The following is a 22,929-nucleotide window of genomic DNA, read 5'->3' as shown; positions in this document are numbered from 1 at the left end:
CGAACAGCATATGGAAGGCAGATGAATTTTAACTGGAAAGCTTTTCATCGCAGAAATACACTCGGAGTGTTTATCAAATTACTTTCGGGGGCGACCCGATAAGGAAAACTTGCTTCTAATTGAAAAAAAAAAAATGTTCAATTCATTTAAAATATTCATACATTTGTACATATCTCTCTACTAGTTGGAAATTTAAAACAAATTATAGAAACTTTTAACGAAGAACGAAAAATATATCGGTAGGAGCAGTTGGCATGGAATGTCCCATTTACAAAGTTAAAACTAACCCATTAAGTGCCCGCAACATCAATCATTTGTATATACTTATGTAAATCCTAACAAAGGGAAGTGCCAAAGCACAAACCAAACTGCGGCCGGCTGTGATGAGCGCGAACGCTGACTGCGACGCATCGCTGCTCCACCATGGTGGATCCATTTGCTGTAAATTTGGGGAAAGTATTGAATAGTGGATTTGTTTAACACTTTAGTTGACTAGAAATCGTTGATGTGCGCAGTTGTTTGGCGCTGGGTTAACTGATGAAAGGTTCAAAAAGATAGCAACATCGACGACGGTCAATCTGCGCGAGGAACCGGTTGAATGAGGGAATTATTCAGTTTTGTTTTCGATATACCGTCGTATCCGGATACATTTGTAGGGTGTGATATGTGAAGAAGAGTGATAAAAAAATATATGGAATTAAGTTTGAAGCGCAACTGGTGAAGCAACAAAAAACCCAAACAAGAAGGCAATCAAAGTGGGAAACCCATTTACCTACTCTTGCTTTAAAAGTGTGTGAGTGTGTAGGTGTGCCTTTAAACTTATTTACAAATTATTTTGTCTTCTTGGCATTTTTATGCAAAATTAGAAATATTAAGAAACTGTGGGTTGAAAAAAAAATATCAAAGCCTATCGAAAAAAAATTTTGCAGAACTTGAGCCGTCGAGTGACAAATTTGATTTTTGGACTCGCACATTTTGCGCTTTTTAATAGTTTTGAATTAAATGAAGTAAATATTGATACTGTATATGTTATTTTATAAATACATACATATATATGTATATGTAAGCAGATATATAAATATCTGGATGACACACTCGATTTATTTGGTGTTGTTATTGTACGTGATCGGAAGTTTGAAGCTTAAAAAATAAATTAAAATAAAATAAAATAAAATAAAATAAAAAGTGTCCGCAGATAAAAAATATAAAACAGAAATCGAAATAAGTGATAAAAATTGCGCGTACCTACTTAAGATAACGACCGATAAAGGAAAGAATGAAATGTTAATACAAAAATACTCTAAAATAATTAAAACAATTAAAGGTTTTCTGAGGTGAGCACTAAATTTGAAAATTAAAGAAAACTTATGCAAAATTATGTGTGGACTTATCTTCAGTAGAAAATTATGAATAATGTAAGGGAAAATTATGAATAATGTAAATATTATATGAATGCACCCATTTTTGATATTTTCTCCGAAGGGTGTTTTGGATTTCTCTCTATAGAAAATGTTCCTAAACAGCCTGCGGAAAAAAATTGTAAAAATTCGGCGCGAATTCGGAGAGTTTTAGTTTGTACTTTGTAGGACTTAAATTGAATGGGCTATAAAAGTCAAAATAATTCAGAGAACTCCAAATAAAAAGTTTTAATAACCCATTCAAGGTTCGAATCGAGCTCAAGGCCAGAACAATAATTTTTTTCTAATGATAATTATTGTTATTTTTTAATTTTTCTAAATTTGAAAAATTGTATTTTGTTTTTGGAATAGTATAGCTAAATGGTTAGCGCAGCATGCCTAAAGCGTACTGATGATGAAGGCTTAGCACCCTTCGAAATGGATCTATCTGCGCAACTATGGCAGGTTGTCTGAAAAATTTTCTACTTACTATTCCAAAAACAAAATACAATTTTTCAAATTTAGAAAAATTAAAAAATAACAATAATTATCATAAAAAAAAAAATAATTGTTCTGGCCTTGAGCTCGATTCGAACCTTGAATGATTTGTCAATAGGCCGATAAAAACAAAAACAAGTTTTAATAACGTTTTACAAGACGGTGCACCACCCGTTTCCATCAAAAACTATCAATGGTGGCATCAAAAAACGCGTTTCCACCTCCGTTTTTAGAATCCGAAAGCGTATATTAAATATTTTATTTCTGTCGAAAGATATTTACGAATACCATAAAATTACCCCGAGAGGGTCCGAAATGTGGTGCCCGATCCATAGTTTTTTTTTGCACAGAGCAACTTTCTCCGTTGGCGGCCTACGGCTGCGATTTAAAAAAAATAACCAGAGTTTTAAATATACGTAAAACTTTCTTACATTTTAAAATTTTTTGAAAACATGGTTTGCATAATTTTATTTTCAAAATTCATAGAAGTTTTTTCCTGGAATTTCTAATCAAATACATATTTTATTTGCTTCTGTTATTGTTGTTCTTGTAGCGATAAGGACACTCCCCGAAAGCCTTGGGGAGCTATTACATGAGGCATGATCCCTTGCATAAAATAAAAGATTACAGCTATGTGATCTTCCGTTTACTAAAACCCTAACTAATCTAGCCATTGTGCTACAGCTAAAAATGCAGACGAGGAAGTTGGAAAACGAAAGGGGGGGAGAGGAAGGCCGACAGCAAGGAGAAGAGTAAGAAAAAGGGTATTGAAAATGAGTGAGATGGATGTAAAGGAAGTGGTAGTGAAAAAGAGGAGGTAGTGAAAATGAGAGGACGGAATGCGGGAACGAGGGCTTGGGAAAGGTCCACAGCAAAATGAAGAGCAAGTTTTTAACATGAAATCATATACAAGAGAGCTTTGTTTTTCCGAACAGTTGAAATTCCCTAGACAACTGTTGTGTTTTACAAGAAAAGGTGAAGTAACTGATTTCTGTAAAAAAGTTTTTATGTTTTTATTTTTGATAGTAACTCAACATAAACAAAACATAAACTTGTTGTTATAAAGCCATGTAGAAGCTAGAAATATTTGTATTTACTCATAACTTTCACAAATAATTTATTTTAGAAGATTTAAAATCTGGAAGAGAAAGAAAACGAGATCACTAGGAAGTGTACCAAAAATTAGCAAAACGCCATCACGAATTATAAAAAAATTTAACCTGTTCAGGAAAACCAAAAACAAGCCTTAACCTCCAAAAAAATTCGATTTCAAAAAAATATCAACACAGTTTTTTTTATTTATTTATGTTAAGGAAAAAGTGTTAATCCAAAAAAAGTCTACCATCGAAAAATTCTGATACGCTTCATAAAGTTTAACCCTCATAACAGTCTAGCTGTCCAATGTGCACTATGAAAAGACCAAATGTTAAGAACAATAAATTTATTGTGCTGTAATTCGGATAAGAATACGTGAAAAGTTGGTGCAGGAGAGTACCTTTTACTACAATATATTTTTTTTTGCAAAATTGTATTTTATTTTTTTAAACACATTCTTTTGTGATATCTAGAGAAATAATCAACAGAATATTTATACTAATTTCCCATTTCGGTGGTTAAAGATTCAGCTAGAAACGCACCAAAAGCAATTTATGTTGGGGTGATTGATTCCAATTGATTTTTTCTGGCCACCCTAATGCGCATTGTTGATACGAAAGTTTATTATTTTGGCACAATCTTAACAGTCACTTCATTTCCCGCACTACTAAGTATTTATATTTAATTAGTCATTGATTACCCAGCGCATTGAATAAAAAAAAGTTAAACAACAAAGAAAAAAAAAGTTGCATGAAAACATTGATAAGGAAAATCTTGCATAGAAAATAGAATAGAGAATAACGAAATATATAATAGAATATGAAAATAACTTAAAACAGCGTCTAACTATTGAACGTGTTTGTAATCGAAAATTGACGTTGTTGTTAACAACAACATTGCTCGCAATGCTGGTGTAGACTCTATTTTTTGTTGTCATGAATATGTATTATATAATTATAGTAACGCCAATCTGATCGGGTATTTACATGAGCAGTAGTGTTTTTATTATACAATTTGTTGTCATAAATTAATTTGTCATTTTCCACGAATTGACATGTGAGAGCACTTTTTATTAAAATATTTTTAATTTGCACGTTTGCCAATACACGCTTAACCTGTTTTGTGGTATCAGTATGCAAAAAAGGTAAAATTATTATATATGTATATATTCCGCTGCTTCTTCAATTGGAAATTTATGATTTTTGAATCTGACTTGTAAAATCCAAAAGGTGATGACTTTTAATACAATTTTAATAAAATCTTATGGGGGCGCTTTTCATTTTCATACTTGAAATGCGGTTATTTAAAACCATAGATGTTAAGTAATGATTAGATAATGCTAATGATTGCTAATTAACCTTCAGTTGCGAAATTCTCTAATTCATAAAAATTAAATTTTTTCAAAGAATTATTGAAGTGAACGAATAATGATGTAAATAAATATAAATAATTGATTCTAATTCTAGCTAATTGAATATCTAATTGCATTAGCAGAAGTCAATTAGATTTCTAATTGTAGAGGTAACCCAATTTTTTTTGCTAATGGCAACTAATTGCAATTAAATTTACCATTAGAACAAAAATTTCAATTATCTAATGGGAATTAGTTGAACTATTTCTAATTGTTTAATGAATTAGAGAATATAAACCAATTGCATCAATTGCTAATTCTAATTGAAATTTAACATGTATGTTTAAAACTTTGATGAAGAAAAATTTAATAAAAATTTAAACATAAGGATAATGCTTTTTATAAAGAAAAACAAACTTCGTAAAAATATTAAATGTTCGTCGTATGTAGTATTCTTCGCCGCTGAATCAATTTTGAAACATCTATGTATTTTGTGTATCTTCTTTATATATTTCTTTTAAACTGCGCCCAACGTGGGGCACACTAATGTGGCTTTAACGAGGCATTGCGGAGTTTAGGCAATAGCTGATTAGATACACCTTATATAATGTTTTTACGTAGGGCAAGAAAAATAGAGCGTATCAGTAAATGAATGAACCCGGGGGTTTGAGTACGTAAAAATCCGACCGGAAGAGTGAACGGTTATGTCTTGTAGTATTTTGATCCTGGGTGTAGCAAAATTAACTGACTGAATGTTCGAGAAGGTTTTTTTAGCGTTTAATATGGCGGCGCATCTGGCGGACTATCTTAAGCGGATAATAGAAACGAACGCAAGATGAGATCTTGATAGTGAAATTAAAAATCACATGGTAGTGTCTATTTGTTACTTGACGTCTATATGTTAGGTAGGTATGTATATTTCGTTATTCTCTATTCTATTTTCTCTGCAAGATTTTCCTGATGAATGTTTTCATGCAATATTTTTTTTTATTTGACAGCTAAAAGAGTAAAAGGAAAGTTGTTCCAAAACAAAATCAGCCTATCTAGGGCTATTTTGACATTGGCCCTCAGATCAACATATGTATGTATGCACTCTGCAAAATTCAAAACGAAAATGCCTTTTAAATCCTAATTAATATAAATTGAATGCATTTTATACCAAATACACAGATGCCATCTACTTAATTACATCTAATTAGAATGGGAAAATCACTTAATGCATAAATTACTTACATGCATACTTAAATACGTTTGTGTACATATCACACATATATATCAAAAGCGCGATCAACGCGAAAAATTACAGTGTACAGGAGAAGCAAAACACCGATTGATTTCCCCATATGCGGCAATACAATTTTTAGTTGTTACCAATACCTCCCTGGATGACTAGTGGAAATTGAACTTAAAAGAGTACAATGTCAAATTTTAGACTTAACTCCCTATTAAGCTAGGTGTGCAATATGTGCGTCGCGTTTTACTGGTTTACGTTAAACCTTGCGATGAATATTTCATAAACCAATTAGTTTGTGCCTCAGTTGTTTGTATCCACAAATGTACAAACACAACTTTGCTTATGTGTACATATGTAAGGATGTATCTATATATGTATGTATTATTGCATACTACCTACAAATTTCAAGACGAAAGTGCAAATTAGCGACTTCAATTTTTGGCTAAATAAATATTGCATACAAATGTATGTGCGTTTGTCAGAGAAGCTTAAAGCGAGTTTGTACGTTGGAATCAGAGCTGGACTTTATTTAAGGCAGTTTTGCCTTGTGGTGCTCACCATCGTACAGGGGATCCGAGCTTAGCTGAAAAAACAATCCACAATAACTTCAAGCTTTGCATACCATTCAGACATCCATTGATTACTAAACAGCGGTCATATCTTTTTGAGACACGGTTCAAGATTACAAGTCATGCATCAGTACTGGTATGATGGGATATTTAAAGATGCAACCACACGTTCGACCATATTTCGCATAATAATATTTTACATAAAGCGTCCAGTAGTTGTGGAATCGTATGCTGTATGGAAAAGTACAGAATGTAAGCGTAAAGGCAAGATGGAGCTTGGAAAGGAAAAATAAGATAATGAAATTAGTCCGAAATCGGATGACGTGTTATCAATTCTTATTGAAGTGTTTACGGATTTGTATCAATGAGTTAACGGTTTGTTATCGACGGGTTATGGGCATGTTATACATTCAACATCAGTTTGTTACATATGTGTTATCGGCAAGGTATACACGATGTATCGAATTGTTATCGAAGTGTTCAAAATTCGCTATCGATAACAAAAGTTATTGATTTTTATCAACGAACTATCGACATATTATCAAAAAATTACAGATTTTCTATCTAAAAGTTATCGATTATTTATCGACTCATAATTGAAAATGTATCCATTAATTAACGAGAACCTATCAATTTGTTATCGAAAAGTTAATCATTTGTTATCAAAAACGTGGAGATTTGGTATCGAAAAGTTATTGGCTTCTAATAGGAAAATTGTCGATTTATTATGGAAAAAGTATCAATTATATGTATTTGGAAAATTTATCGATGTACTATCCAAGATCTTGTCTATCTGGGTCCTAGAAAACTGCTAGTATTTGCAAAGAGGACGGAGTTATTCTATAACATATGTCCTGGCACCTGATTTGGGTTCTTCCGTTTGGTCGTCAAACAAATTCTGGTAACACTATGGACACATTCAGTCTATGTGAGGTCTTTATTGACCGGCCAGTTCAATCTAACCTAACTATCCAAAAAAATTAAAACATTAACTTTTTATATTTTTTAAGCGGGAACTTGCCATTAATACTCCCCCATAAACGGCTATGTATATTCTATCTTCTGTGATTGAGAATAGGGTTCGTCATCTGCGTGGGAATCTAGCCATAACTTTGTTACTTTGGCCTTTGAAAACAGTTAACATAAAGACGTTTTTCGTGGAGCTTTTTGTTTCAAACTAACCTTCTTCAAAATATGCGCTTTTGTTCAAACCAGTTTACCCATTTAGCGCTTGGAACTTTATGATGCTCGGGCGCATTTGTTAATGCCACTTCATCTTTTCACAGCTCATGCACAGAAATGTTGACAAATAAAGCGATAAATAATAGACATTTTTGAAAAAGTTTAGACATGCCAATCATACATTCATAAACATATACACTTAGATATCATTCAGAGTCTCTCATTACTCATTTGACATACCCGTAGGCGAATGAAGTCAAGTCCAATGATCTTGTTTAACCATCAAATCGATTAGTGTAACCGACGGCCAACGGCCACTTGAACGCCAACTTGGTTAGCTCCTTGGGGCGAATAACCACTGATCACATCTATACATAATTAAGCCATTTGGCTTCTGAGATACAGAAGCTTGACAGGGTGTCGGTTTGTTTGACGTTTGAGCTGAGATGACATTCAAATTATTTACGTTGAATTTCATAAAGATCGCGGTCGTTCGCTGTGATTTGTTTACACTTAACTCAATAGCATTGTTGAGCTTTAGAGACCAATTGAGTGCAAAATAATGTTTTGACTATGTAATAAATTTTTAGATGCTTCATTAAATACATTGCAAAAAAATAAAATAAAAATAAAAATGTATAGTAGGGCTTGCAATTATCTTATGAATTTCCTTATAAATAAATAATTAACTAGTTCTTTTTTAACAAAGCTCTTTGTTCGCAGTAACCCAACAAACTTTCGTGGCCAAAAAAGTATTCTGATGTTTGTCAAATCAAAAAAATGTAAATTTCTTAAGTAACATATATAGTACATAAGTAATACATATTTTTAAGGCACATTTCTCGAATTCACTTTCTTCAGTATTTTACTAAATACATGGATTGTGAATGCAAAGGTCACCTCAACAAACGCCATTCATATGCATGTACTTACATAGTTCCTTCCTTAACAAAATACATTCATATGTATATTTTACAGTTTATTATTCATTATTTGTTTTAAGATGAGCTCATTAGTAACTAATTTTCTTTCAAACTGCAACCAAAAAAGCTACCAGAGTTTAGACAGAGATTTGAGGTAAAAAAGTATCGCTGTTGATATCGGTATCCGGTGCCGATATCAAAATTTATGTTTTTCTTAAATCTATCGAATTTGGCGCCCGCCGTGGTGAGGTAGCGCACTCCGCCTGCCACGCCGAAAGTCCTGCTTTCAACCGGGCAAAGCAGCATTAAAAATTTAGAAAAATGTTCTTTGTATTACACAAAAAGTTTTACTAAGCGGGGTCACCCCTCAGCAGTGATTTGGAAAACACTCCGAGTGTATTTCTGCTATGAAAAATATCTCAGTGAAAACTCATCTGCCTTGCAGATTCTGTTCGGAGTCGTCATAAAACATGTAGGTCCCGTTACGCCAATTTGTAGGGAACATTAAAAGGACCACGATGCAAATTGGAACAAAAGTTCGCCCTAATCTCTTCTGAAATAAATGGCGCCAAATATTTTTTAATATAATTTGCATTTTCCCTTATTGTTTTCCTTTTTAAAGTGGAAAACATCAGTGTCTCCTAAAAATTCGGCAAGTTAAATATGGTATTATATATAGATAATATGTCATAAGTTTGGTCTTAACCAACTCTGCGATTTTTCCAACGCCACTTTAAGCTCTGCTGTCACTTGTTCATAATTTTATAACAGTTCGGATGTCATAGTCAAAAGCTTCAAAGTTAGAGGCGGAGTTATGCAATTTTCGATACAGCCCAATGTACATAGAGCAATAGGGAGCCAAGTAAAATACCTGACATTTTGAAGCTATGCGACGATCAGGTTCTTCAATTTAATACCAACCGATCTGTACACTCTATTAAATCAAATAATATTTACTTCTCACCCAGAAAGGGGTTTACTAGAAGGAATTGACGCAAATGGGGAACTCTAGCAGTTTTTTGGTGTTCCTAATATGAGTTGATTACTGTTTTGATCTTTACATAAATATTAAATACATACACATACAAGTATACCTTGCGCTCAGTTCTCTCTCGGCAACTGGTTCTATGCATTTTTTAGAATAAATGTTTTTAGTGTTATGCTATAAAAAAAGATACTATATATATCGATATATCGGAATCCTTCCTCTTACATATTGGGTGCGTCGAACGTCGATACATTTAGAGACTAGAGCTGTAACTGTTGGGTTCTAGTTAACAAAAGGGGATCTCGGGCTAAAATGGATTAAAAAGAAGTAACCCTGCAAACAATCGTGCGATTAATCCCTAAAGAGATTGATCTCCGATTGATCTATTTTGTCTACATTTGGTCATAATTGATACCTTTTAGTCCCTTTCGGGTACAGTTGGGATTAGTCAGTTTGAAATCAATGGAGCCCATTTTGGGAAATATGAAAAAAAAGCAGCGAAATTAGTAAAATAAAAAAGATTACAGGTGATTGAATCGAATTATTTAAGAAAAATGCGGAGCCCTATACCGAACCTAAATTACAATTACTTAACGACTACGCTGGAGTTAGCGTTACATTTTCGGAGAATATTTTTTATTCCTTTTTTAGAAGCGGGCAAGCAAACCCTTCGATTGTGTTTCTGCCATGAAAAATGCGACTAGTACCTATTTGAGTCCTTATTGAACCGAAAATGGACTAGTCTCCATATGTTCCCATATGGGTACAAAGGGGATTGGTCCTATCGATCCCTTTCGGCTATATATTTGTATAATTAGTCTCTTCATAGGACATGCTCATTGAACTGTTAACTCATACAAAGAGATCAAAACTGGCATCGGTAGCATACTCCTTTGCGACTCATCCCAGATTCATCGTAGACTAATCGCATTTTTTCAGGGAAATAATAGAAATGTTGATGTTGTAGCAAAAGTACTTGCTACTCGCAGATCATGACCAAGAACATAAACAATTTTATTTGTAGAAGATTCTGGTGTAAAAATACTTATCTCTTGATTATTTTATTAAGGGAACATAAAATGTCATATTCAGTTGAAGAATAAAAGAATAAACTTGTTCTATATTCTGCCCCAGCAAAAATTCATTACATATGTGCATGTATGTATTTATATCTCACCAACGAAAATTTTTTAAAACATTTGGACACACCCATTATTTATTTACGCATCTGCATATCATTAGCTTAATTCACAAAGGCCCTTACCAACAAATTAAAAATTTTACAGGAGAAGCAAAAACGTTTTATTTTCACAATCACTTTATGCATATTAGTATCGAAAAACTTGTTGGCTAGAGACTTTGTGAATTCAACTAACGATATGTATTATGAGTTCTAGTGAAAGACTCTTCAATTCACAAGAAGACAAGGTGACATTAAAAGCTATGAATTGCGATATTAGCAAATATATGAGCCACTTGGGATTGAGTTTCTTTCATATGTAAATTTATCAATTGTATATGTATATGTAGTAGTAGATACGTATGTACAAATAGTAAAGAGCAATAATTAACCCGACTCGACTAATGAGACATTCAATCGTTATCAGCACACATTTCTACTCAATTAATACAAATGTACATATTGTAACGAATTTAGTGCAATTCCTCTTATTTGCAACCTTCTACTAACGTTCGAATCACTAAACTGTTGAATAAATGACTCCACTATTCTAACACTTATACTTCGCAACTGATAGCTTGCTTAAATCAAACTGATTGTCGTGCCTCAACTGTTGCTGCTTTTTTATTGTTTGGTTTCCTCGTTGACATATTTCTAGGCGCTTCTATTTCTAGAATTTAATAGTTAGTTATCAGCTATAAATTTTTCAGCTATAACTACAGATGCACGATTTTATAGCTTCTGTCATAGCCCATGCGTGTGTATGTGTGAGTGATACTTGCATAATGTTTGCGTACTTTTGGGAGTATCTCAGATATATGCATCTGTTTGTGCGTTACTCTCCGCTGCTCGTATGGACATATGGGTAGACATAATGATTGATTTGTTGATGTGCATACGAGTCACTGCTTAGTATCGGTTAGAGATGATAGTATCCCTTAGTGTTGCTTATATTCGTCACAATATGTTGGTTAGATATAAGCGGACGAAATTTATACAAAAATATTATATATTTACTTACTCACTTAATTGGCGCTTAACCGTTTAAACGGTTATGGCCGTCCAACAAAGCGCGCCAGTCACTTCTTCGCTCTGCAAACTGGCGCCAATTGGTCACACCAAGAGAGTTTAAATCGTTTTCCACCTGGTTCTTCCAGTGGAGTGGAGGCCGCCCTCTTCCTCTGCTTCCATAGGCGGGTTCCGATAGAAACACTATATTTTTAAGGGACATAATTAAAGAATCAGAATTCTTAGTATCGGATTCAAAGTTGTAACATGAAACACCGATGCCTGCCTTCAACCGGTTGATTGGACCAAGGCTGCATAATAACGTTACTTCATCAAAAAACATAAAAATTGTTTTATTTTCATATGTTTTTAAATACTTTTAACGTAATTTTTTCAAATGAAATAATAAGGGAGTTCAGGATTTTGTGGAAATGGTCTAGCATCATTGCATTGCAAACTTGTGTAGAATAGTTTTAACAATACACTGACAAAATACGCGGCTATACATTTGCTACGTCATGGCAAACACGCAACATCAATAACCGTAGTTTATTTTTTCAATTCTGAATAGCAAATCAACAACTGTCAAAACAAAACAAAATATTCAAAAAATTTAAAATGAAAGAAGTTGTTCACGATCCGTAGCTTTCATTTACTAATACTATGTACAAACACACACCAAATTGGCAATGTATACCATTTAGGTAATTTATTACGCAATTTATCATATAATAAATTGTAATAATAAATTTTCCAATTTAAAAAAAAATGCGTAATCAATTGTTTCAAACTGCAAATGCAACCTTGTTAAGTGTGTTTATTGAGTAGATTTAAACTTCAATTACACATGGCTCAACTATATGGCTGGCCCATCTCATCAGCTGATTTTTTTTTTTTTTTTCATTTCACTGGAGTAGGGATTGTCAAACGAAGATGGCAAACTCAAAATGAAATCGAAAACATTGAACACATTTTCTTACAACACACAAAAATTTCAAAGTTTTATGTTTTCATTCCATTCTATTTGCCTAATGCCAACATGCACATTTTGACAGTCTGAACAAAGGTATGTTGTTGCTGTAGAGATGAGCCAACCCGCTATCAAATTACTATTGCGTAAGCTAAATTGAGTTGTATGAACACCACTCAATTTAAATCGAAATTGCCTCAATATATTTTTATGTTTGATCATAGTATAAAGCAAATTTTCCAACATCAAATACACAAAATTTTGAACTACCTTAATTTGATTTGCTGATATCAAAAAACAATATCAAAAAAATTTCGTTGTCGAGCTAAGGTTTTATTTTTTTCGCATATGGGGAAATCCGCCAAACTTTGGTTTTTTTGGAGAAAAAATTTTTTTTTGAAACATGGTATCACGCAAATATCCTTTTGTTAGGAACATTGAGGGGTAAATTGGAGCTATAGTGCATCGCTGTTACTCGTCTTACATAATGCCTCAAAAAGAAATAGTCAAAAGATCGAGCAAAATATATATAAATTGAGGTCGCAATGTTAAATATACATTTATTTCAACACTTCTGTACCGATTATATCGAAATTTTAACAAAATTTGGAGATATATGCAGCTGTTAGCTATGTAAAATTTTTTTGATACACGAGACCCGGTTTTGTAGATATCGATACAAATATAAAACCGAATAACCGCCAAATATTTTTTACTGCAAAGTTTGCAACACATTTATTTTAACACCTTTCTACCGATTCTTTTGAAACTTTAAAAACATATAGATATGTGAACGAAATATGCTTAGGTAAAAAAGTTTTAATACCCGAGATCCGGTTTTGGAGATATTGATAAAAATATAAACCAGGAAAACCTTAAATTTTTTTACTTATTTAAACACTTGTATGAGGTATATTTAGGTAAAATTTTGTTCACACCCGAAACCCGGTTTTAGAGATATCGGCAAAAATATGAAACCGGGTAACCGTCAAATATTTCAAACCCATTTGTTAGTTTTTTTTTTACACCACAGTAGTATACCATCAATTGCCTCATCTTGGAATATTAGCTCAAGGAAAGTTATTGATGTTTGTACATGGGGCAAATATACGAAATTTTCGCCAAAAATTGGCAATCGTCAAAAAGTGTAGAAAAAAATTTAATTTCTTTTAATTTTTGTACCAAATTTGTGTTTATTTTCATTTACTTTTAAATAAAAACTGGTTTAAAAAAATACGAAAAAAAGTGTTCTGCACTTTTGGACGATTGCCAATTTTTGTCGGAAATTTCGTATATTTGCCCCATGTACAAACATCAATAACTTTCCTTGCGTGAATATTCCAAGATGAGGCAATTGATGGTATACCAATGTGGTGTAGTGAAAAAATTAACAAACGGGTATGAAGTGATAAAAGTAAAATTATAGCTGTGCCCACAAAAAAACATGCTCCTGAAAAAAATTTACGCAACCAAGTGCTTCCACTTTTCTACCTCTACCTTCAAAACTGAAAGGGGCACAACGAATTTGAAGCCCAGGCATTTTAGTCCCTGATAGGCTATTATCGTGCATAATCCAAATTTCAATACTCAGTTGCCTCAAAAACCTATAAGCAACCAAATGTCAATATTGAAAATGACAAAAAAAGTATTTTGATTGATGATAGTTTTGAGTATTGGAGGGGCACATTACTTTTGCTCATACTTTTAGAATCTCCGTCTCAAAAACAACATTCAGTTTAAATTCCATAGCGGTTCAGCGATGCCTCAAAATTTTATCGAAAAAATTCAAAAAAAAAAAAATAATCAAGGGTATCGCTTGAAAAAGTGTAAAAATCGACTTTTTTACGTTTCGAAGTTTCGCAAAAACTTACTATCAACTTTCTTGATTTTTAAAATCATCAGATCGGATAGTCACAAGATTAAACTTAATGTCCTTGTACTTTATTCTGGCCTTAAGTTTTTTGCCAGTGTGTAAAACCCGAGTATCCAAAAAAGTAAAAGTTTATGGGATTTGCCCATATAAACTAAATTCAACAAGTAAGGAAGGCTAAGTTCGGGTGTAACCGAACATTACATACTCAGTTGAGAGCTATGGTGAAAACATAAGGGAACATAACCATGTAGGAAAATGAACCGAGGGTAACCCTGGAATGTGTTTGTATGACATGTGTATCAAATGAATTTAAAGAGTATTTTATGAGGGAATGGGCCATAGTTCTATAGGTGGACGCCATTTAGGGATATCGCCATAAAGGTGGATCAGAGTTGACTCTAGAATGCGTTTGTACAATATGGGTATCAAACGAAAGGTGTTAATGAGTATTTTAAAAGGGAGTGATCCTTAGTTCCATAGCTTGACGCCGTTTCGAGATATCGCCATAACGGTGGACCAGGGGTGACCCTAGAATACGTTTGTACAATATGGGTATCAAACGAAAGGTATTAATGAGTATTTCAAAAGGGCGTGGGGTTTAGTTCTATAGTGGACGCCTTTTCGAGATATCACCATAAAGGTGGACCAGGGGTGACTCTAGAATGTGTTTGTACGATATGGGTATCAAATTAAAGGTATTAATGAGGGAGTGGTGGTAGTTGTATAGTTGTCTTTTCGAGATATCAGCATAAAGGTGGACCAGGGGTGACTCTAGAATGTTTTTGTACGATATGGGTATCAAATTAAAGGTATTAATGAGGGTTTTAAAAGGGAGTGGTGGTAGTTGTATAGTTGTCTTTTCGAGATATCGGCATAAAGGTGGACCAGGGGTGACTCTAGAATGCGTTTGTACAATATGGGTATCAAACGAAAGGTGTTAATGAGTATTTTAAAAGGGAGTGGGCCTTAGTTCTATAGGTAGACGCCTTTTCGAGATATCGCCATAAAGGTGGACCAGGGGTGACTCTAGAATGTGTTTGTACGATATGGGTATCAAATTAAAGGTATTAATGAGGGTTTTAAAAGGGAGTGGTGGTTGTTGTATAGGTGGTCGCCTTTTCGAGATATCGGCATAAAGGTGCACCAGGGGTGACTCTAGACTTTGTTTGTACGATATGGGTATCAAATGAAAGGTGTTAATGAGTATATTAAAAGGGAGTGGGCCTTAGTTCTATAGGTGGACGCCTTTTCGTGATATTGCCATAAAGGTGGACCAGGGGTGACTCTAGACTTTGTTTGTACGATATGGGTATCAAATGAAAGGTGTTAATGAGTATTTTAAAAGGGAGTGGGCCTTAGTTCTATAGGTGGACGCCTTTTCGAGATATTGCCATAAAGGTGGACCATGGGTGACTCTAGAATGTGTTTGTACGACATGGGTATCAAATGAAAGGTGTTAATGAGTATTTTAAAAGCAAGTAATCCTTAGTTCCATAGGTGGACGCCGTTTCGAGATATCGCCATAAAGGTGGACCAGGGGTGACCCTAGAATTTGTTTGTACAATATGGGTATCAAATGAAAGGTGTTAATGAGTATTTTAAAAGCAAGTAATCCTTAGTTCCATAGGTGGACGCCGTTTCGAGATACCGCCATAAAGGTGGACCAGGGGTGACCCTAGAATTTGTTTGTACAATATGGGTATCAAATGAAAGGTGTTAATGAGTATTTTAAAAGGGCGTGGGGCTTAGTTCTATAGGTGGACGCCTTTTCGAGATATCGCCATAAAGGTGGACCAGGGGTGACTCTAGAATGTGTTTGTACGATATGGGTATCAAATTAAAGGTATTAATGAGGGAGTGGTGGTAGTTGTATAGCTGTCTTTTCGAGATATCAGCATAAAGGTGGACCAGGGGTGACTCTAGAATGTTTTTGTACGATATGGGTATCAAATTAAAGGTATTAATGAGGGTTTTAAAAGGGAGTGGTGGTTGTTGTATAGGTGGTCGCCTTTTCGAGATATCGCCATAAAGGTGGACCAGGGGTGACTCTAGAATGCGTTTGTACGATATGGGTATCAAATGAAAGGTGTTAATGAGTATTTTAAAAGCAAGTAATCCTTAGTTCCATAGGTGGACGCCGTTTCGAGATATCGCCATAAAGGTGGACTAGGGGTGACCCTAGAATTTGTTTGTACAATATGGGTATCAAATGAAAGGTGTTAATGAGTATTTTAAAAGGGCGTGGGGCTTAGTTCTATAGGTGGACGCCTTTTCGAGATATCGCCATAAAGGTGGACCAGGGGTGACTCTAGAATATGTTTGTACGATATGGGTATCAAATTAAAGGTATTAGTGAGGGTTTTAAAAGGGAGTGGTGGTAGTTGTATAGGTGGTCGCCTTTTCGAAATATCGCCATAAAAGTGGACCAGGGGTCACTATAGACTTTGCTTGTTCGATATGGGTATCAAATGGAAGGTGTTAATGAGTCTTTTTAAAAGGGAGTGGGCCTTAGTTCTATAGGTGGTCGCCTTTTCGAGATATCGTCATAAAGGTGGACCAGGGGTGACTCTAGAATATGTTTGTACGATATGGGCATCAAATTAAAGGTATTAATGAGGCTTTTAAAAGGGAGTGGTGGTAGTGTATATGTGAAGGCGTTTTCCAGATATCGACCAAAATGTGGACCAGGGTGACCCAGAATATCATCTGTTGGATACCGCTAATTTATTTATATATATAATACCACGAAAAGTATTCCTCCCAAGATTTCAAGGGTTTTTTATTTCGCCCTGCAGAACTTTTTCATTTTCTCTTTCTTAATATGGTAGGTGTCACACCCATTTTACAAAGTTGTTTTCTAAAGTTATATTTTGCGTCAATAAACCAATCCAAATACCATGTTTCGTCCCTTTTTTCGTATTTGGTATAGAATTATGGCATTTTTTTCGTTTTTGGTAATTTTCGATATCGAAAAAGTGGGCGTGATCATAGTCGGATTTCGGCCATTTTTTATACCAAGATAAAGTGAGTTCAGATAAGTACGTGAACTGAGTTTAGTAAAGATATATCGATTTTTGCTCAAGTTATCGCGTTAACGGCCGAGAGGAAGGACAGACGGCCGACTGTGTATAAAAACTGGGCGTGGATTCAACCGATTTCACCCTTTTTCACAGGAATAAGTTATAGTCCAGAAACTAAGCCCCTACCAAATTTCACAAGGATTGGTAAATTTTTGTTCGACTTATGGCATTAAAAGTATCCTAAACAAATTAAATGAAAAAGGGCGGAGCCACGCCCATTTTGAAATTTTCTTTTTTTTTTGCATTTTGCTGAACCATATCATTACTGGAGGTGAATGTTGACATAATTTACTTATATACTGTAAAGATATTAAATTTTTTGTTAAAATTTGACTTAAAAAAAATTTTTTTTTAAAAGTGGGCGTGGTCGTTCTCCGATTTTGATAATTTTTATTAAGCATACATATAGTAATAGGAGTAACGTTCCAGCCAAATTTCATAATGATATTTTCAACGACTGAAAAATTACAGCTTGCAAAATTTTTAAATTACCTTCTTTTAAAAGTGGGCGGTGCCACGCCCATTGCCCAAAATTTTACTGGTTTTCTATTCTGCGTCATAAGTTCAACTCACCTACGAAGTTTCATCGCTTTATCCGTCTTTGGTAATGAATTATCGCACTTTTTCGGTTTTTCGAAATTTTCGATATCGAAAAAGTGGGCGTGGTTATAGTCCGATATTGTTCATTTTAAATAACGATCTGAGATGAGTGCTCAGGAACCTACATACCATTTCATCAAGATACCTCAAAATTTACTCAAGTTATCGTGTTAACGGACGGACGGACGGACATGGCTCAATCAAATTTTTTTTCGATCCTGATTATTTTGATATATGGAAGTCTATATCTATCTCGATTCCTTTATATATGTACAACCAGCCGTTATCCAATCAAACTTAATATACTCTGTGAGCTCTGCTCAACTGAGTATAAAAAGAGCTCCAACTCCGAAATATTAAAGAAAAAGTTGTTTTGATTTTGTTTTTGATAACAACGAAGCAAAATTTCTTTCTGAAATTTTTTTTTGATATCAATAACATTTAAAACATTTTGTTTATAAAGTTATGCAGGCCTGAGTCGGTCTCGTGTTATACGATCACGTATTGAAAAGCAATTTCGCTCAAACGAAAAGTATGAATCTGTCAAACTTTTTGTAGAAATGATATTAAGTTATGGTTCTAATGTGCACTATTTCACATATTTCCTTAATACTATTCACCATTCCAGAACTATTACGATTTAATAAATTGATTTCGATCACGGATCGTATAACACGATATAGGCCCTGGCTTCAATACTTGGCCCGTGTTGTGTTTTACAATCAAAACCATGATCACTCAAACGATAGGTATGAAACGGTCAACCTTTTTTTTTTTCTTTTGAAAATGACAATCAATTATACACAGATATTATGAGTATGAATTGTCTCTATTTCACATATGTTCATGGCGGAACGATACAAGGTGGCAGCATGGCGACATACCTACAAACATAAATAAAAATTTCATGTACTTTGTTTTTGTAAATTCGATGGACAAATGTCAAAATCGTACTGCGCCGGAAGTTGATGTATCAAATCAAATAAAAAAAGTTTATAATCAGCTGTCTCATGCTGCCACCTTGTATCGTTCCGCCATGCATATGTTTTTACTCGGATTCATCATTGTAGAACTATTGTGATTTCAAAAATAGTTTCGATCACGGGCCGTAACATTCGATATGGCCCTGGTAAATCTTCCACAGACCACATTTTCTGATATGCGGTTCAAGAAGTCAAAGAAGGCATTCTCGCGTCAGTTAATATTTCCTAGGGTAATCGGTACTGACTCCGGAGTTTTTATATTTTTGCTTAAACTGTTTACGATCTAACAGAAATTATCAAATGACTAGTAGTCCAGGGTTGTTAAAGCCTTCGCCACGCGCTAAGTACACATCGTTAGCTTAATGTGAAAATGTGCTAAGTCACTTTTCTTTGAAAAATTGCTTTTTAATGCAGTTTTAAACATGAATTCAAAATACATCGATCACACCCCTTGAGAGGGTTGCGAACACAACCCCTTGAAATTGTATTCACCCAATTGAGACATGCTTTTGGTGTTTGATAAATGCTTTGCTCTGACCATAATCTACTTCAATTCTTACATGTCGATAACTACATGCTTTCTTACAGACTAGTTAAAAATAGAAAACGATTCACGCTTAAACCTACATATTTATTAAAATTAATAGTAGTGTTATTTTGATGAATCGATTTGCTAGATATAGAGTCCTAGTTATAGGTTCATTCATAGCATAATTCGTTTTATGAGTTATTTCGATAAATAATCTATAATTAGAGTAATTCGTACTAAAGTTTATTACATTATAGGCAAGCATGAGTGAGATAAAAGTTCTTCTGTCATGCAAAGCCTGAAGACCAAGCAATTTGTGCCTGCTGGTATATGATGGGAGGCCGTCTGGCCAGTGAAGCATACGTAAAGCAATTTTTGTAAACATCTTTTGAACTTTCTCAATTTTTTGGAGTTAGATTCAAAGAAATTATTCCATATTATTGAGCAATATTCAAGACCTCTTCTGACCAAGGATATATAAAGTGCCTTCAACGTCATAGCGTCCTTAAAGTCACTGGTGTTACGTCTACTGTATCCAACCATTGCAACAAATTTTGAAAAAATTAAGTCAATGTGACTAGAAAAAGAGAGTTTGGAGTCAAAAATTACACCCAAGTCTTTACTCTCTTGACAACGATTAAGAGATTTAGCATTCAGTTTGTAGATAAAGTATATGGCAGTTGTCTTTATGGAATGAGACATAACACAGCATTTGTTTGAATTAAAAAATAAATTATTGTGTGCGCACCATCCGGCAAAAGAGTCCAGATCGGAACCGTTAGAAATAGTTTGATAAATAAATGGTATTTTTTGTGAAATATATAGTTTTAGTGTTATCTTTCAATCATTAAAGGGGAGGAGTGATGGGGAAACATATTGAGTAAAATGTGCTAAGTCGGGAGAAAAAATTTTTTTGAGTGCGGAAATTGTGCTAAGTCATAAAATAGCTGCTGGGTTAGCATACATGATTTTTATTTATCTTTTTCAAAGCTTCTACACTCAAAAGTATTGCACCTAAGGTATCCTCATTCACAGTTTTGAAAAAAAAATTGTTATTTCAAAAACTATTCATTTTTTTTCGTCTCCTGTAAAATTTGTAAAAAGTGACTTAGCACATTTTCACATTAAGCTAACGACATGTAGAAAATACTTATGATCTTTAATTCTGAAATGTTTCGATTTTAAATTATGGGTTATTACCAAACATAAAATGTAATATAACAACCAAGTATTGATTATTTATTTATTTATTTATTCATATTAACAATTTTTGTTGTTATATCGGCCTACTGATTTTAAGATCGCGGGTTCGAATCGAGCTCAAGGCCTAACAATAATTTTTTATCATTATTATTGTTATGATAAATTTTTTCTTAATTGAAAAAATTTTTAAATTAGAATAGAAGAAAGAAAAAATTTAGACAACTGCCAAAGCTCGTTGTATAGATCCATTTCGGGTACTGCTAAATTCCTTCATCGGCAACGTTTAGGCGCCGCTGCTATAACCATTCTGCCATCACAGTGGTTTTTTGTTTGTCTTCAATTAAGAAAAATTTTTTCAATTAAAAAAAAAATTTATCATAACAATAATAATGATAAAAAATTATGGTTAGGCCTTGAGCTCGATTCGAACCCGCGATCTTAAAATCAGTAGGCCGATATAACAACAAAAATTGTTAATACATCCCAGAGCACGGGGAAAAAAGTTTCAATAAAATATGACACTATGGCAGCATTGCCAACAAACAAGTCCAATTTTGACAGCCATTCTGCAACAGATGTCGCAGTGTTGTGAATATCAATTGGCACGAACCAGAATAGAAGTAGGATTAATGAAGACAAACAAAAAACCGCTGTGATGGCTGAATCGTTATAGCAGCGGCGCCTAAACGTTGCCGATGAAGGAATTTAGCAGTTCCCGAAATGGATCTATACAACGAGCTTTGGCAGTTGTCTAAATTTTTTCTTTCTTCTATTCTAATTTAAAATTTTTTTCAATTAAGAAAAAATTTATCATACCAATAATAATGATAAAAAATTATTGTTAGGCCTTGAGCTCGATTCGAACCCGCGATTTATTCATATTATAGTCTAGGACAATCAGAACCTCCTTACAGACTGTTTACAAATGTATCTTAACTAATAAATATCAAATATTCAAATTATTTCATTCAATAGTAGTTTAAACCTAAATTTATTTAATGCAAAATCAATATCTATAGAATACAGCAAATTAAACTCCCTCATTGCCCTAGCAATTGGAGAATTGGAAGCATGAGTCGTTCTAAATCTATCTAACCAGAAAAAATCGTGACATTGAAGGGTTCGCGATAGTACATTGAACCGTACACGTTCTAAAAGATAGGGCGAGTCAACCGTCCCATTGATGATATCATATAAAAATGTAAATGAAAGCATTGATCTTCTACTCACTAAAGATTTCAGGTTAATTAAAAGACACCTAGAAATGTATGTTGGAACAGGATCGTAAAAACGCAAAGACCGGAGGGCAAATCGCAAAAATATATTTTGAATACGCTCAAGTCGGTCTACATGGCAGGCATGGTACGGCCTCCAAATGAAAATAGCATATTCTAGTTTAGACCGCACTAGGGTTGTAAATAAAAGTTTTAAAGTATAAGGATCACTAAAATCCATACTGAAACGGCGAATGGACGCGAGAGTGGAATAAGACTTCGCAATGACATAATTAATCTGATTGCGAAATAGAAACTTCGCATCAAGGACTACACCAAGATCTGATATTTCAGCAACAACCCTCAGCGTAGAGTCCCCAATATGATATGATAAGATCCAGGAAGAACAGTTCGAGTTTTAGCAAAGGTAATACTAAAACATTTACTTATATTTAAAAGCAGACGATTCCGTCTACACCAGTCCATTACGTTATTAAGATCAGCTTGGAGCATAGTGGACTCAGATTTAGTCGTGATTGATGCAAAAATCTTCAAGTCATCAGCATACAATAAGAATTCAGCATAACTAAAACAATGACGTATGTCATTAATAAAGATAACAAATAATAAGGGACCCAACACACTCCCTTGGGGTACACCAGAAGTGGCAGTAAACGACCGCGAACAAATACCATCTACCACAACAACACAGCTACGATCTGCCAAGTAAGACCTCACCCAGGATAGCATACTAGAATGGAAGCCCAAGCCAGCAAGTTTAGATATTAGTAATGAATGCTTGACTTTGTCAAAAGCCTTCGAAAAATCGGTATAGATAGTATCAACTTGTGCCCTCCTATTAAATGAAGAAATACAAAATTCAGAAAATACTGCTAGATTAGTTACAGTTGATCTGCCAGGCATGAAACCATCCTGATTAGGTGAAATCAAGGTCTTTACTGCGAAGAATATTTTATCCTTAACAACAATTTCAAACAATTTCGAAACAGTGGAAAGCTTAGAAATAGGACGGTAGTTGGCAACATTGCTTT

General features: G+C 34.0%; 1 protein-coding gene across 13 annotated transcripts in view; it reads left to right on the top strand.

The window, feature by feature from the left end:
• Nucleotides 1-475: 475 nt before the first annotated feature.
• Nucleotides 476-22,929, top strand: part of mthl10 (methuselah-like 10) — a 69,413-nt gene continuing 46,959 nt past the window's right edge. For 3 of the 13 annotated variants that reach the window (XM_067790509.1, XM_067790502.1, XM_067790504.1), the window contains exon 1: nucleotides 480-1,334. Coding sequence is in view for 3 of the 13 variants with exons in the window: in XM_067790503.1 (XP_067646604.1) it covers nucleotides 1,282-1,334 (53 nt within the window). In the remaining 10 variants the exon portion in view is untranslated. Of the gene's footprint in view, nucleotides 1,335-1,394; nucleotides 1,416-22,929 lie in introns of those variants that run through there. The other 10 variants (XM_067790496.1, XM_067790498.1, XM_067790503.1 and 7 more) reach the window with 9 other exon arrangements.

This window comes from Eurosta solidaginis, chromosome 5 (genome assembly GCF_040869045.1).
Source record: "Eurosta solidaginis isolate ZX-2024a chromosome 5, ASM4086904v1, whole genome shotgun sequence".
Lineage (NCBI taxonomy): Eukaryota > Metazoa > Arthropoda > Insecta > Diptera > Tephritidae > Eurosta > Eurosta solidaginis.
The sequence above is the reverse complement of the archived record's forward strand: the minus strand, read 5'-3'. Positions and strand labels throughout refer to the sequence as shown.